This window comes from Podarcis melisellensis (assembly GCF_964234715.1).
Source record: "Podarcis melisellensis genome assembly, chromosome: 7".
In the NCBI taxonomy this organism is placed as follows: domain Eukaryota; kingdom Metazoa; phylum Chordata; class Lepidosauria; order Squamata; family Lacertidae; genus Podarcis; species Podarcis melisellensis.
In genome coordinates this window covers 24,039,402-24,055,559 of record NC_138539.1, presented here as the reverse complement: position 1 = coordinate 24,055,559, position 16,158 = coordinate 24,039,402, and the positions used below count along the sequence as shown (strand labels likewise).

The window sequence follows — 16,158 nt, the reverse complement described above, 5'->3', positions numbered from 1 at the left end:
TTCCTCTCCCCACCATTGCTGATCCAATGCCTAACCGCCAAACCTTACAAAGTTGTGACGATTGCTACGGTGGTAGGCGAAAACCAAATGGTCCTGCCAATTTGCTAGATGGAAAAATTCCTACCAGGCCCCCATTACAAAACAGGCGACCAATTAAGACCATAGCAAGGCCAGACAAACCTAAATACAGTGGTACCTCGGGTTAAGTACTTAATTCGTTCTCGAGGTCTGTTCTTAACCTGAAACTGTTCTTAACCTGAAGCACCACTTTAGCTAATGGGACCTCCTGCTGCCGCCGCGCCACCAGAGCACGATTTCTGTTCTCATCCTGAAGCAAAGTTCTTAACCTGAAGCACTGTATCTGGGTTAGCAGAGTCTGTAACCTGAAGCGTATGTAACCTGAAGCATATGTAACCCAAAGTACCACTGTAAAGGGAGGGTGGGGGACCTGCTGTGTGAAGTCAAAGAGGACCGGCAAATGACGCGCAGGGTTATATATTGTTCCCCGGCCGCCCCCCAAGCCAAGAAATGGGCTTTAGGACCCAAGCAACCAGGGAACAACCAACCGGAGTGGAGCAGGGCATGGCCCTGCCCACCCCAGCAGGTGGGGGGTGGTCTAAGGGCCCGAGTGCAACGCGATCCCTCTTTGTCGAGGAATCGATTTCACACATTATACAGATGGCCGGTTCAGAGGTAGCACTAAATGATATCTTCGTATTACATGAATTAACTGCAGTAAGCCTCATATTTGTACACCTCCCACTCCTTCTCAGGCGCGCAGAAGAGAAAGCGATCAAAATCTGTTGCTTTCCATTTTAAACTAACCAGAGTTCCCCATTATATCTGATCATTATATCCACAGAGAACTTTGGTAAATTTAAACCAAGGCTATTTCATTTAAACCAAGCCAGAATCAAACCATGATTTATAAACCTGGCTTGATCACTAACCATGTTTCGTAAACTAACTGGAGTCTCCCAACTTCCCACATAATCTAGCTGGCTTGAAATCAGAAGCAGATGTTTTTCTTTTTTTGTCTGGCTCGTACCAGAGGGAACTGGAAACCCAAGGCTTGCCATGGTTTGAGCCCATAATGCTAAACCATAGTTTAGTATCCCATCTGAACTGGCTCTGTATGTATTATCTGAGTTTGCCGCAAGGAGTACATTCAACAGGGAGGTGTAAGATACACATGCTTTCAAACAGATTCATACTTTAGATGTACGCTTCAGTGGGTATATATGCATGGCTGCTTCTAGTTTCCCATTAATAAATGAAAGTAATTCTAAAAGATAGCAGGTTCTGACTCCAAATAATAGTATTTCGGGCTGTTAAGGGGACAATGGTTCCTCATCACGCTTTGCACCTTCTTATGTTGAAAATGCTTCTATGTAAAAAAAGAGAGAAGACCCTGTGTCTAGATCTACAGCTTTTTACTTTACGTTTCCTGGCACAATTCAAAGTGATGCTGACCTTTAAAGCCCTAAACGCCCTCAGCCCAGCCCAGACACTGTGGTCCAGCTCCAAGGGCCTTCTGGTGGTTCCCTCCCTGCGAGAAGCAAAGTCACAGGGAACCATAGCCATGTTCAAATATATAAAAGGATGTCACATAGAGGAGGGAGAAAGGTTGTTTTCTGCTGCTCCAGAGAAGCGGACACGGAGCAATGGTTCCAAACTACAAGAAAGAGGATTCCACCTAAACATTAGGAAGAACTTCCTGACAGTAAGAGCTGTTCGACAGTGGAATTTGCTGCCAAGGAGTGTGGTGGAGTCTCCTGCTTTGGAGGTCTTTAAGCAGAGGCTTGACAACCATATGTCAGGAGTGCTCTGATGGTGTTTCCTGCTTGGCAGGGGGTTGGACTCGATGGCCCTTGTGGTTTCTTCCAACTCTATGATTCTATGATTCTATTCTATGATTCTATGATTCAGACAGAGGGCCTTCTTGGTAGTGGCACCTGCCCTGTGGAACGCCCTCCCATCAGATGTCAAAGAATCCTGTTTAGGGAAGTTTTTAATGTTTGATCTTTTACTGTGTTTTTAATATCCTGTTGGAAGCCACCCAGAGTGGCTGGGGAAACCCAGCCAGATGGGCGGGGTATAAATAATAAGTTAGTAGTAGTAGTATTTTATTATATTTCATGCTGTTTGGTCTGTGGCTGTTTGTTTCTTTCTACTGATTTTATTGTTCATGGCTTTTAACTTTGCAAGTTGCTCTAAGTACCGTCTTAGGGATTGAAGTGCAGAGTATTAAATATTAAAATAAAATGAATGAAAATATAAAGTACATAATTGCTGCATGCATGTATGCATTGCTACATGTGGAATAAGCATACATAGCAATTAATTGCAATTGAGTTCTTCTAAGGCTTCCTTCCCTTAAGCAACATCTGTCGTTCTGAGCATGAGTGGCAAACATTTGGCATCAACCTCTGTGGTTTTTATCCCTGCTCATCCATGAATAAACTCACTTTGTGACCCTCAGGCAAATTGCTGACTCTCAGCTTTAATTCGTGGCGTGCAAAAATAATTGGCTGCTTTTATATTTCACAGTGTTCTAAGGAGGCTGAGTGATCTAGATTGTAGAACACTTTGTACTTTAGAAGGCTGATATTCAGCCTTTAATAATGCTTTTCTATAGTGCTTTCATAAGAACATAACCCCACAACGTTCTAAACGATCCATATGGGGGCGTTTGACGCTTTTCTCCATCTCATCGATCATTCTGGTTGCCCTTCTCTGAACTTTTTCAGCTATACAGTATCCTTTTTTTAAGTGAGTTAACCAGAACTGTACACAGGATTCTAAGTGTGTTCTTACCATAGATCTGTATAACTGCAAGTGAAAATTCACTCCTTGGATAGGAAAGGTATGCACTGCAAAATAGGTCAGTGACTCAGCCTAATGGTTTTTCAATAGAATAAAAGGCTTTTCAGGACAAATCAGCAGGAAATTTGCTGGGGCAAAATGAGTTTCCATTGCAAGGGCTCGGCATATGCCTGTGTGTGTCCAAGACTTTTGGCTAGCATACTGGTTTTAGCTGCTCATCTTCCCAAGCACGTGTAGGTGGTGTCTCTGGCTTCCATTTGCCTGGTTGTGGGCGAGCTGGTGACCTCCTTGGTTAGGAAAACTTTGTTTGCTTGGTTTATACAGAACTACTACAAAGTAACAATATGCTTTGGGGGCTTAGCTGCAAGCACTCGTAGGTGGAACAATAGTGACTCCAGCAGCAAAGGTTTAAAAATGTTTGCAGAACAGTGAGAAGCCTAGGTTGCTGTGATTTTAATATAACAGTTGTAATTTTGTTCTAATACATTGGCTCGGGAGCAACTTAAGCTTAGCATTCCTGCATATTTTTTATTATGGCCTACATCTGGACTTCCTTGGGGAAAAGGTAAAGGGATATGGATCTGGACTCTCTGAACTCTGCATTTTCTGATTTTGTAACATATGTAAGATAGATAGATAGATAGATAGATAGATAGATAGATAGATAGATAGATTCTTTATTGTCATTACACAAGTGCAACATTGCACAATTGCAACGAAATTGGATGCCATCCCTTAAAAAACAACAAAAGCAAAACAACAACAACCAAACAAACCACATTCCAGCCACACCCACACCCACACCCATCAAACTCCCAGGTCACACTATCGAGTTACAGCATTCAAAAAGGCCACAGCTCTTGGATAGAAACTATTTTTCAGTCTATTTGTCCTTGACTTGATGTTTCTATATCTCCTGCCAGAAGGCAGTAGTGCAAACAGACTGTATCCCGGGTGAGATGAATCCTGCAGGATGTTGTTTGCTTTCCTAAGACAACGGGAACCGTACAGTTCTTCCAAAGATGGGAGAGGATGACCAATAATCCTTTGGGCTGTGGTTATGACCTTCTGGAGCACCTTCCTCTCCCTAGCTGTACAACTGGAGAACCAAGCACAAATACAGTATGTGAGAATGCTCTCTATGGAGCCTCGGTAGAAGGACACCAGCAGTCTCTCACTCAGATTGTTCTTCTTCAAAAGTCTGAGGAAATAAATTCTCTGCTGGGCCTTCTTCACCAGAGCAGTGGTATTTGCGCTCCAAGTCATGCCCTGATCGATAGTCACTCCCAAAAACCTGAATTCCGCCACCCTCTCCACCCGTTCCCCGTTGATATACAAGGGCTGAATGTCCGCCTTTTTTCCCCTGTAATCCACCACCAATTCCTTGGTCTTAGCCGTATTAAGAGCCAGATTGTTCTCTCCACACCAAACACAGAGCCGCTCCACCTCGTCCCGATAGGCGGACTCATCCCCTCCTGAAATGAGCCCCACCACCGTAGTGTCATCAGCAAACTTGATGATTTTGTTGCTGGAATAGATGGCTGTACAGTCATACGTATAGAGAGTATAGAGCAGGGGACTCAACACACAACCCTGTGGTGAGCCGGTGTTAAGGCTAAGGGCTTTGGACATATGTGACCCTACTCTAACCCTCTGAGAACGTTCTGACAAAAAATCCAAAACCCAGAGACAGGTGGAGTTGGAGAGTCCAATCGCCTCTAGCTTGGACACCAGTCTATGGGGGAGGATAGTGTTAAAAGCAGAGCTAAAATCCACAAACAGCAGCCTCACATAACTCCCCGGCTGCTCCAGATGGGACAGAGCAGCATGGAGAGTGGTGGTGATAGCGTCTTCCGTGGATCTATTTGCCCTGTATGCAAACTGGTAGTTGTCAAAAGTTGATGGAAGACAGGAAATAAAGATCCATCCATCTTTAGCCTTTGCCTTTGAGAGCTTGGCTTAAACACAGCAATCCTATGTGTGTCTTTGTCTACTCAAAAGTACATATTTTTCCCTCTATAACACGCAGATTTTTTCTCCTAAAAAGGAAGGGGAAATGTCTGTGCGTGTTATAGAGCGAATGTGTGGTCCCTGGAGCCGAAAAATCAGGCAAAAATCAAATTGCGCTTCACGGAGAAGGGAAACCTGAAAAGAGGAAGCGGCTGCTTTCCTGCATTCTGCCTCAGGGTCTTACTGCCCACCCCCCTCTGTTTCCTTGCTGTGTTTGCTCAAACGGAACAAAGAGCAGGGAAAGCCCCTCCCCTCCAGGCAAGCAGAGGGGAAAGCAGAGTGCTGCTGAAAACATGCAGGAGGGAGAGGGAGAGAGCGCGTGCGAGCTGGCTGGCTTGGGTGGGTAGGTGAGGGAAAACTTTTGCCTTCCTTTCCTCCCTCCCGTTATACCCCTCTCCTGCATTCTTAGCCAGTTGCTTCTCTGCACACCCCTCTCGTGCTCCTTGTTCGTTCACTGTTTTTCCTTCCCTCCCCACTTAAAATGTGGTTAAAAAGCATGGATCCACATGAATCCTCAGGATCTTTGCATTGGGTCACCCCAAATTCACCATCAGATCACATAGCATGTCCATGGCTACAGCCTGCCCCCCAAAAATCACGCACCCACTGTTGCCTGGGGCTGCAATGGTGCAAAAATGTGGTTAAAAAGCATGGATCTACATGGATCCTCAGGATCTTTGCATTGGGCCAGCCCAAATTCACCATCAGAGCACATAGCATGTCCATGGCTACAGACTGCCCCCCAAAAATCACACACCCACTGTTGCCTGGGGCTGCAATGGTGCAAAAACGAGGTTACAAAGCATGGATCCACAGGGATTCTCAGGATTTTTGCATTGGGTCACCCCAAATTCACCATCAGATCACATGTCTGTGGCCACAGCATGAAGCACAAAAATGATACATCCACTGTTTCATTCAGAATGTTTTTTCCCTTGTTTTCCTCCTCTAAAAACGATGTGCGTGTTATGGTCAGGTGCGTGTTATAGAGCGAAAAATACGGTAAGGCTCACTTAGTTCAATGGGACTTCCATGGAAGCAAGTGTGTATAGGATTAGAGCCAAAATCTAGGGTTGTGCAAGATTGGTTTGGACTCTGATTGGGTGCTTCAGAAAACAGATTGCCTCAGTCGGACTCCGTTCAAGCCTGCTTCATGTTGAACCCCCAACCTCATTTACTGCAAACCACATCTATAACTTTTTCTTTTCATGGAAGTGGGTAAAATTTGCAGGCAAATTTTCTAGGGCGGATGAAGCCTGCCAAATTGTAGGTAAAAGAAGCCCAGAGGATTTTGTGCTGGGCACCTTGTTTGGAGAGGAATAGCTAAAAGGGATTTGCTTTCCAGGTAAAACCTTCCATATAGATGACAAGCCGCCCTGTTATAATGGAGCTCTCCCCAGTCTTGTGCTTGGTTTCCTTCCCCCATTACCCACTCCTAGTATGTTTAGAGACATGACTTTTGCTTTAATGAGATCCTTATCTGCAGCATTTTTTGACATCAGGATAGCTGAGGTGCAGCAAAGTATTTCAGGAGTCCCTGCTTTGAGTTGCACTGCTTCATAGAGATTCCCCTTCATCTCTCAGAGGCCAAAAATCCTGTTATGTACTAAAGTTCTCACCCTGGGCCAGCAGGGGGATACTGTAGATAGTTATGCAAATGAAGGATCGAAAGTGACGTTCAGTGATTGGATAGTTTTAGAAAGTTGCTACAGTAACATTGTACTGGAGCTCTAAATAAGCAGGCTGACTGAGCCCTTCAGTCAGTTCCGTTCTGGCCTCTGAATAAACAAGAGCTGTTTGAAGAATCACTGTGTCGTCTGATATGTTCACCCACAACATAACAAATCCCTCTGAGGCATTGTACTTCACTCCAGATATCACATCCATACCAACATCTGTTAAGTCTTTTAAAGCATTTTAAGCAGCCGTGCAAATAAGTCTATACAGGTGGAATAAATCCACATAAATTTTTAGAAGCCTCTCTGTTGACATCTTCAAAAAAGGACTTACTACAGCATTTTTCTCCTGTTGAGGAAGCCTTGCCTCCACAATGCATTTGCCAAACATGCCTGTCAATGATTTGAACACCAGTGCATTGTACCCCTAGGGAAGGAGCACATCAAAAGAGTCATGCTCCATGACATCCATGGGCTACCAAGGGGTAAAAAATAATAATCTGCTAATAGAAACTCGAGGACTCTTCCAGCCTGCAGTCAATTCGGACTCTCCATAGGTGACTCAGCTTATTGTATCAAAATGCTCACCTGTTTTGGTTTTTTGCTACAACCAGTTAGTGTTGTTGTTGTTGTTGTTGTTGTTGTTCATATCCTGCCCATCTGGCTGGGTTTCTCCAGTCACTCTGGGTGGCTCCCAACAAAAGATTAAAAATACATTAAAACATCAATCATTAAAAACTTCCCTAAACAGGGCTGCCTTCAGATTTCTTCTAAACGTCAGATAGTTGTTTTTTCTTTGACATCTGGTGGGAGGGCATTCCACAGGGCGGGTGCCACTACCGAGAAGGCCCTCTGCCTGGTTCTCTGTAACTTTGCTTCTCGCTGTGAAGGAACTTCCAGAAGGAGACACTGCTTCAGGTATACTGGGCCGAGGCCATTTAGGGCTTTAAAGGTCAGCACCAACACTTTGAATTGTGCTTGGAAACGTTTGGACAGACTACAATAAAATAAAACAAAATCAACTTCTTAATCATCACCTAGCATGTTGCAATGAAGAATGTGTGGTAAAGAAAATCTTTTACAAATTCAACACATCTTCTTTCTCTGCCTCTTCTTCCTCATGTAGGCTTACCTGATCAGCTGCGTATGGAACTGCTATCGATACATTAACAACAGAAACAACTCGGATGTCCTGGTCTACATTACTACTAATGACACAGCGGTAAGGAAGTCAAAATTAAATGGGGCTCTGACGGCCTTTGGGTGTGGAATGTAGCCATGAAACCACTTTCTTGTCTAGCCTGTTGTTGTTGACTTCTGTTTCCAGTTACTTTGGGGGATCCCCCATTTCTGATGCACTCTGGATGATGTTAGCACCTAGTACAGGTACTGTAATATCCTCCGGACCAAATGCCCCATCAGTGCATTGCTGTGGAGAAAGCAATGTCTTTCTTAGCCACATTGTAAACTGCTGCTTTCCAGAGCTGATTCACACAAACAGGATAGGCAAGCGTGGTTCCCTCTCGTGCAAATTGCAGCTGAGTAATGAAGGGCTGTCAGCCAAATCAGTCTTTTTGCAAAAGAGATTAGATTAATTTATCAGCTGTGGTTAAATGGAACCTCCTCTCATGGCTCAGAGGCAATATGCTTGCTTTGGAACACCATTTGCTGGGGCATGTGAGGGTTCAGCAGGTTCAATCACAATAGGAAACAATGGTTAAATTAACCCTGGAGGTGTTGAATTGCAGCGTGATAAAAAGGGAGGGGGCAGCATGAGAACCAAGTGCGCAGGCACAAAACTGATGCATAACTCCACCTAGTAAAACCATAGTACACCCAAGAGATGTTCAGTTTGCAGTCTTTTACAACCACCAGGCACAGACCTGTGTCTGTGCTATCCATGTTGTTTTGTGGAAAACAAGACAACTTTCAAAGAGTTCTTGACTCTCTGCCTGCTCCAAGTCCTCTTCCCTCCTTAAACATTCTGTGGTCCTTGGAATCTAGGAAGCCCTGGGGGAAGAGAATGTGTCACAGTGACAAGTCCCTACCCCAAACATTGATGCATCCTATTCCGGAACATTTTAATGTCATTTCAGTAATAGAGCTGCTTTGTTATGACTAGGACCTCTGATGGTCCACACCAATGTGTTGGAAGAATCTAAGGTTTTCCCTCACAATCTCTGCTGCAGATGAGGAGCTACCAGCCATTTTCTTGGATATATTATCTTAATGAGTCCCAGATGATCTTGCTGCAGCACAGTATATATTTTATGCAACTGTATCTGCTAAACGTATGCTGCTTGCCTAAAGAGGGAGCCCTTTTATTTTCCTAAAAATAATAGAAGACTTCTGTAATTGGGCAGCCATATACCCATGCACATGGAAAATGTACAAATGTGCGCTTAAGAATGTTTTGGCAGCGCAGCGAATTTGAGGTTATAAATTATCTCAGGGCGGTCCAGCTCCCATCTGTAATCACTCCAGGGTGGTTTCTAATGGAAATGCTCATAGATAAACATTTAGGTTGCTTCGTGCCCAGGCGAAGAGGGAGGCACTCTGGAGTCTACTTCTTGACAGATGATAATGCATTAAGGAAAGCTTAAACAAGCGGCACATGGCCTGTGTGCTTCAGACAGAATCTCCAAACCATGTTCTGATTTGTAAAAACCAGAGCAGTGTGCTTGTATAGTATTCTAAGAACAACAATGTTAATTCAAGACATGGTTCTCCCCAAGTGGCAGAATGAAGAATACAAGGTATGGAGTCCTTCTCAGAATAGTGGCATGTTCACGGGTCTGCTGTGGGGGCTAGTGCCTGCCATTGCTAATCACAGGCAGTTCTGTGGGCAGAACTTGGCATGGGACCCTGCTCTTGCTTCTGAAGTTTTTGTTATTTTTCTACTGGGATGATTTTATTCGCACTTATTAATCACTTTTATTTGCAAGACTTAACCCAAAGTATTATGTACAAAATAGTACAAAGTTTGAAGCTGGTAACAAACCGAAATAGAATAAAAACCTAAAAACACATTTGTACATCTAAACGACAGGTCTAACGCATTCTACCCACTGAAAGAGGCCACAGATATCTAAAACCCTCCAAAGCAGCCTTTCTCAGCCTGTGGGTCCCCAGGTGTTGTTGAACTACAACTCCCATCACCCCTACCTAGCAAAGCCAGAGCTCAGGGATGATGGGAGTTGTAGTCCAACAACATCTGGGGACCCACAGATTGAGAACCGCTGCTCCAGAGTAAGGGCCAGAGCCCTAGGTAAAGAAAGAAAGAACTGTTTGCCTGGTGCCTAAAAGTAGATAGTGATGTTGCCAGCCATACCTCCCTGAGGAGAGCATTCCTTAAGCAAGGCACCACCACTGAAAAGGCTGGTTCTCATGTCGCCATTCACCATACCTCCCTTGTAGGGGGCACATGAAGACGGGCTTTGGATACTGAATGCAGGATCTAGATTGATTCACATCTCATTGGGGTCCTGAGCCACACAAGGCTTTATAGGTCAAAACCAGCACTTTAAAATGGGTTCGTGGTTAATGGAATGGTTTCATTGAATTGTATTTTTAGTGTTTTGCCTTTTGGGGTTTTAATTTTTTTTGTAAGCTACTAAGAGGCTGTTTTCTAATAACTCACTAATATGTCAAATCATAAAAATGACAAATGGAAGGGGCATGCTTGTCTTTTTCCATACTTGTCCCCCCCCCGCCATTCCACCTGCATTTAATTTGACTGCACAGGCAGAGCCTCATAGCTCCCTATGCATGATGCAGCAGCCCCATCAATCTGCACTAATCTGTTGGTGTCCCTGGGTGGTCTTTTCATATGTTTGTGTAGCCGCAGATACCTCACCACAATAGGGCGTGGGGGGGAGGGAATCTAAAGTGAAGCAGGTGGTCAGTTTAATGACCTGGCCTCTCATGTTTCTCCTAAGCTCTTGACTATTTGCTCCATTACAATGCTTGGCTGAAGGAAACAAAGGTTTGCTGCTGCTGCTAGCTCTTCACAGCTGTGCTGGTGTGGAAGGAATGTCTCCTGAGACAAAACAACAAGACGACTGAGAAGCAAATGTCTGATTTTTTTATTTTTTTTAAAGTGCAGTTTTTTTAAACTCAATATGTCTGCAACATGTTGCGTGTGTGCTGCTCTCTCCTTGTGGAATTTAAAGTTTGGAGTTGCTAATCTTTAGAGGTGTTGAGCACAAGTCCAGTCTTAGTAGTACTGATTCTGGAATTACTCCATCAGCCACCTTGAACGAAGGTGTGGCAGAAGGAAAAACACTTAACACTTGGGGATGTTCCAGCCTGATGCTGTAGATCAGCTTTTGGTTTCATGTCAGAAATGTTTACAGTGCATCAGCTCAAATCTACAACTGCACTTGGCCTCTGACGCCTCTTCCTTATACTTCTGTTTTCATTATCTTGCTCTTTTCCTTGCCTCCTCGCCTCCCTAGCTATGAAGAGCGAGGATTCAGCAGCAGACTCTGGTCCATACTGGGTGCCATTTCCAGACCATTTGTGTACTGCCTGGGTTCTAGCCAACAACAGATGGCAGCTTGCACAACCAATATTTCCATTTCCCTGCCCCCTGCAGCCCTCAGAAAGCTTGGAGCAACCTACTGAACGTAGTTGGATATGTTTTACAGGACTGCTGAGTGGGAGGGTTAGAAACTGCCTGACGTTGACAACCTGGTGTGAGTAGTGTAAGATTGGTTACCCGGTTCACTGTTCAGCCAAATTATAGGAATTGCTAGGATGAAAAACTGGGGCAGTACCATGTACCAGTCCCTCAGCCCCTTGAAGGAACAAAAATGGGATATAAATGTATTTATATTACTTTTATATGCCACCTTTTTTCTTCCGCGGAGCTCAAGGTGGTATACTCCTCCTCCGCATTTCAAACTCACAACAACCCCATGATGTAGGTCATATAAGAACTTCAAACATTAAAAACTTCCCTAAAGAGGGCTGCCCTCAGATGTCTTCTAAACGTTAGATACTTGTTTATTTCTTTGACATCTGATGGGAGGGCGTTCCACAGGGAGGGCGCCACTACCGAGAAGGCCCTCTGCCTGGTTTCCTGTAAGCTCACTTCTTGCAGCGAAGGAACTGCCAGAAGGCCCTTGGCACTGGATCTCAGTGTCCGGGCTGAATGGTGGGGGTGGAGATGCTCCTTCAGGTATACAGGACTGAGGCCGTTGAGGGCTTTAAAGATCAGCACCAGCACTTTGAATTTTGCTTGGAAACCTACTGAGTCTGAGAGGCAGAAAATTTGGTAATGGATTCTCATGAGTCTTTGTGGATTTTTACATTTTCAAAATGATCCTTTCCTTTTTGCTTCTCCCCAGGTGTTGCTGCCACCCTATGATGATCCTGCAAATGGCGCTGCCAAAGAACCCCCACCACCTTATGTGTCTGCATGAGGAGCCGTGTCTGCGAGCGAGTGTGTGTGCGTGAAATGTACCTAAAGAACAAATAGCTTTACTTTTCACGACACCTGAGCAATAGATTCTTTCATTTTTCAGGACAGGTGTATTATCTCCCAGGTTGTCTTTATTGCTATTTTGCTGTAGATTATTCAAAAGAAAAACCTATTTGCCTAAAGCAGCATTGAACTGGCTTGAGAACCATTTTGATTAGCTAAAGTGATAATTGTTGCAATGTAGGTTTGTTTTGGGGGTTTTTTTCACATCTTCTCCTGCAAATCCAGAAAATTTCTAGGGGTGTAAAATGTAGTGTGGAGTTTTGTTTCTCTTGTCTTCTTAATTTCTGGATCATGCCTCAGGCTGTGACATTGTCCTTTAATCCACAATCATAAAACAAAACAGAAAGTACCCTGAACAGTTGAGCTTATATTTATTTCATCAGGAATATTTGGGACCTTTTTTAACACATTTCTCAGCTGTGGTAGCAAAAGCTTGTGTCTTCAAAGCTCAAAATTTAACAAAGTGGATAGCTACCCTGAGGTTTGAAGAAACAAAATTTCATCGTTCTACAGCAGAACTGTGGTTGAGAACACAATTCTTTTTATAAAGGTCTAGCTCAGCTATTAGTAAAAAGAAAAAGATCACTTTGAATTGTGCTCTGAGCACAAAGGTGCTTTCTGACTGGCTAATCGCTCAGAAATGAAGAGGGCAAATATGTGTATTGGAGGAGCTCTGGACATCAAGATTAGATTGAACTTTTTGCTACAGAAATTTTGGCTCCTGCAAGCACTTTGACCTACTAGCCCCCTGCCCTAGAAATGGCCAGTTCAGCTCTAAGTGAGGCCACTGCCCCCCTCTTTTTTTTGCCCTTTCTCTTGCCAGCGGTCTTAATATGGTTCTCCAGACCAAAGCTCCCTTTTTTCAAGTCAACTCCAAATATGGATCCCTAAGTGGTCTGGGGACCTTGAAGTTGCACAGATGTGGCTTTTTGAAGACATTGCAAATACTGCCCGCATCCCTGTTGATGCTGCAACTATTTTCTGTAGTGGGAAGTCTAATGTTAACATCAGTTCCCTACCCACTCTAGGCCTGTTCACTCAGGATGCTTGTAAGGAGTAGCTCTCTCTAAATCTATAGATACACATTAAAATAGGGGTCTGTATGTATGTGTAAAAGCGAGAGATGAAAAACACACGTTTCTGACACTTGACATGGATTGGCAAATACATTTCCTACTGCTTTAATCTGTGACCCTAAGATTAATCATAGGAAGCGGAGCTGGAAACATGATAGAGTTGCAGGGCACCACATCGTGCATTGTATCAAGATGGTGAACCCAGTCACATCTATGGCAAATCAATGTGCAAGTGAAAAAAAAGGGGGCATAGTCTCTCATCCAGATTAGATTTATTATGGAAATTCTGTGTTTCAGCCTTTGGCCAAGTCATTCCTTCTCTTCTTATGATAGTTCTGATAATTTATTTTGCCTTTTGATGTATTCCCATCCGACAATTGCAAACAATGGGCAGAAACCATGTTGAAATTTCTTTCATTTCAGTGGAAGACAAGCAAGTGCATAAACCTCCCATTGAAAGCAGTGGTGATTTTGAGATGCTAAACTTTGTGTGGGTTGTGTGCAGTTTGATTTAAGGTCATGCCATACGTTCTTTGGAGTCGTTGGGTCTGGTAAACAATTAATACCTCTTTGAGTATCCAAAATGTGAATCTTTTTCCCATGGGAGTCCGCTTGTAAATATAGCACTTTGGGGACCATATGCTAAGGAAGACACCAGTTGGGATAAATTATTTCTCCCAGTTGTATCTTTGGGGACAACACTCTGTGCCCATCAAATATATGTATATCTAGCTATCTGCTTAAGTGTGAGAATATTTGGTCCTCTTGTTTGCATTTATAAACATTCTAGTGAGATTCATTTGTTAGTGCCCTGTTTAGTATTACTGTGAATTATTAGCATTTCTACAAGTGCTTTAGGTTCAAAGCACTGTGCACTCATTATCTTCTAACCTTACAACAGCCCTGTAAGGCAGATCAGTATTATTACCTTCATGCTGCAGATGTGGGGCTGAGGCTAAGAGTGGCTTGCCTAATGGCTAGCTTGTTTCTTCATAGCAGAGTCAAAGCTCACATCATGGACTTCCTGGCTTGTATCCTAAGTCACTGGGAACCAAACTACAAAATAATGCTAGCTACATTTTTTAAACAAGCATGCTTATCCTGGCCAATCTTACCTTTAAGAGAAGCCTCAAAGAGTGCAACTTAGCATGTTCCCAGCCCAGTCCAGAACTGTGCCACTTTTTTTGCTGAAAATTGTTTCTCTACTGGTGACTTTTTGCCCTCCAACGTTCTGTAGTGCTTATTCCAAACAGCACCTTTGGAAAGCAAATAATGGATGTGTGTGACCTGGGTGGGGAGCAGTTTCCAACAGGAAGCCTACACTGGGTTCCTATTGAGGAACACATTCCAGGTCAGGGTCTTCAGCTGCTTTTTGTCCAAAAAGAAAGCAGTCGTGTTGAGCAAGCATCACTAGTGTCATGTGTAGTTCAACCGGAACCACTGCACTGTTGGGTTGTGTGCGGAGTGCAGTCAGCTCAACAGCAGATTGTGTCATCGAACCCAGTGGTTGTAGAAGGAAATAGGCCAGGAAGTTCAGTAAGGTCAGCAACAGTATGTTTTACTAGCAGGTAGTAGAAGAACAGTTCTTTAGCATTCTTTTCTAGGGTGTGTGTGTGTGTGTGTGTGCTAGATTCTACATAGCTTGTTGCTGAACAGGTGTTCCAACCCACATTGGGGGTGCCTGGCTCATGTGTGTGACGTCATGTACGTCACACACATGACATCACACAGCACGACACAGTGAACACATGACATCACATGGTGCAATGGGGCCCGTCACAGCCTCTGAAAGGCCCTGCAAATTGGCAGTGATCAAATGGAGAATAAAGTAAAGGCACTGAAAGTTACATGACATCTCTCTTCCGCCCTAGATGGCTGAAAGGAAATCCTGTGGCCAGGGCACCACTGTGAGTGCCTAAACACCCTGTGCAAACCATTGATGACTTTATGCTCACCTACCAACTGGGCAATAATATGTTCCAATTTAGTTTATAAACTTATCAGTGCATTGATATGTAACCCTCCTCACTGATTTAAGTAGGTAGGCATGGAGTTTTTGTTTGCTTTGCAAGGCAACATGGAATCTTTGTAGACAGGTTAAATTGTAGGATTTTATTTAGCTTTGGCTTACCTGGACCAGATACCATACTAGGCATTTGTTTGGTTGAACTATTTAATTTTTTTGGGAATATTAAGGAACATATGAAAATAAGTGCTTGTGCATATTTCTCATTCAAATCTTCTGTGTAAACAAATCAGTCTCTAATAAAAAGGGATGTTTCCTCATGTCTGTGTATGCCCTTTCTTTGTACAACTAACAAGAGATCCCTCCCCCCCCAAAAAAACCCTGATTCTAATTTCATATTTATTATTTGCATGCATATCGTAGCCTCGTCTGCTGTTTTGTACTCTGGGCGCTTCCCATCTGTTGCAAAAGAGAAGACGAAAACCAACTCAGCTCATACATCAGCATGGAAGTTAGAGTTGAGGGTACTTCCAAGTTGTCTTTTATCATCACCTGCCTTGCTCTAACAGTGAAGAGAGAGAAGAGCCTTGGCTGATGATATGAGTTTCTTAACACAAGTTCGGGGATTGTGACAGATTAATTTGCAGGACACAATAGTCTGCATTGTTGTAGGAGTTAAAAAGGACACTCGCCATGGATCAGCCTACTGACCTCAAAGTTCTGATGCGCAGATTTCTACATATTCTTTGCTACACACAGCAATAAAAGCTAAGACCTTGCTGCTGCTGTTGCTGCTGTTTGTTTTTAAAAGCACCAACAAAGGTAAGGCATGCAAATTCTTCACTCCTATAATTAACCTGCTGTGCTGTGTGCGGTTTGTGGCTATTTATTACATTTGTATATTGCCCTTCCTCTGAAGATCACAAAGTGCTTCACAACATAAAAATAGAAAATGAGAATACAAAACAAAACACAAAACCCATAATCCTCTATCCCACATAGCAAATGTTTTACTTTGCACTCAGATTTAAGCATTCCAAAGTGAACAGACATTTCCCATCTGCTTTATCGTAACCCTTGATTCTTCTGTTGCTTATATGACCCAGAATTGCACTG

General features: G+C 43.5%; 1 protein-coding gene across 1 annotated transcript in view; it reads left to right on the top strand.

The window, feature by feature from the left end:
- LAPTM4B (lysosomal protein transmembrane 4 beta) overlaps positions 1-15,362 on the top strand; it is a 53,584-nt gene extending 38,222 nt beyond the window's left edge. Inside the window, exons 6-7 of the mRNA XM_081919883.1 lie at positions 7,639-7,734; positions 11,864-15,362. Coding sequence (XP_081776009.1) covers positions 7,639-7,734; positions 11,864-11,938 — 171 coding nt within the window. The 3' untranslated portion in view covers positions 11,939-15,362. The remainder of the gene's footprint in view (positions 1-7,638; positions 7,735-11,863) is intronic.
- The last annotated feature ends 796 nt before the right edge of the window (positions 15,363-16,158 follow it).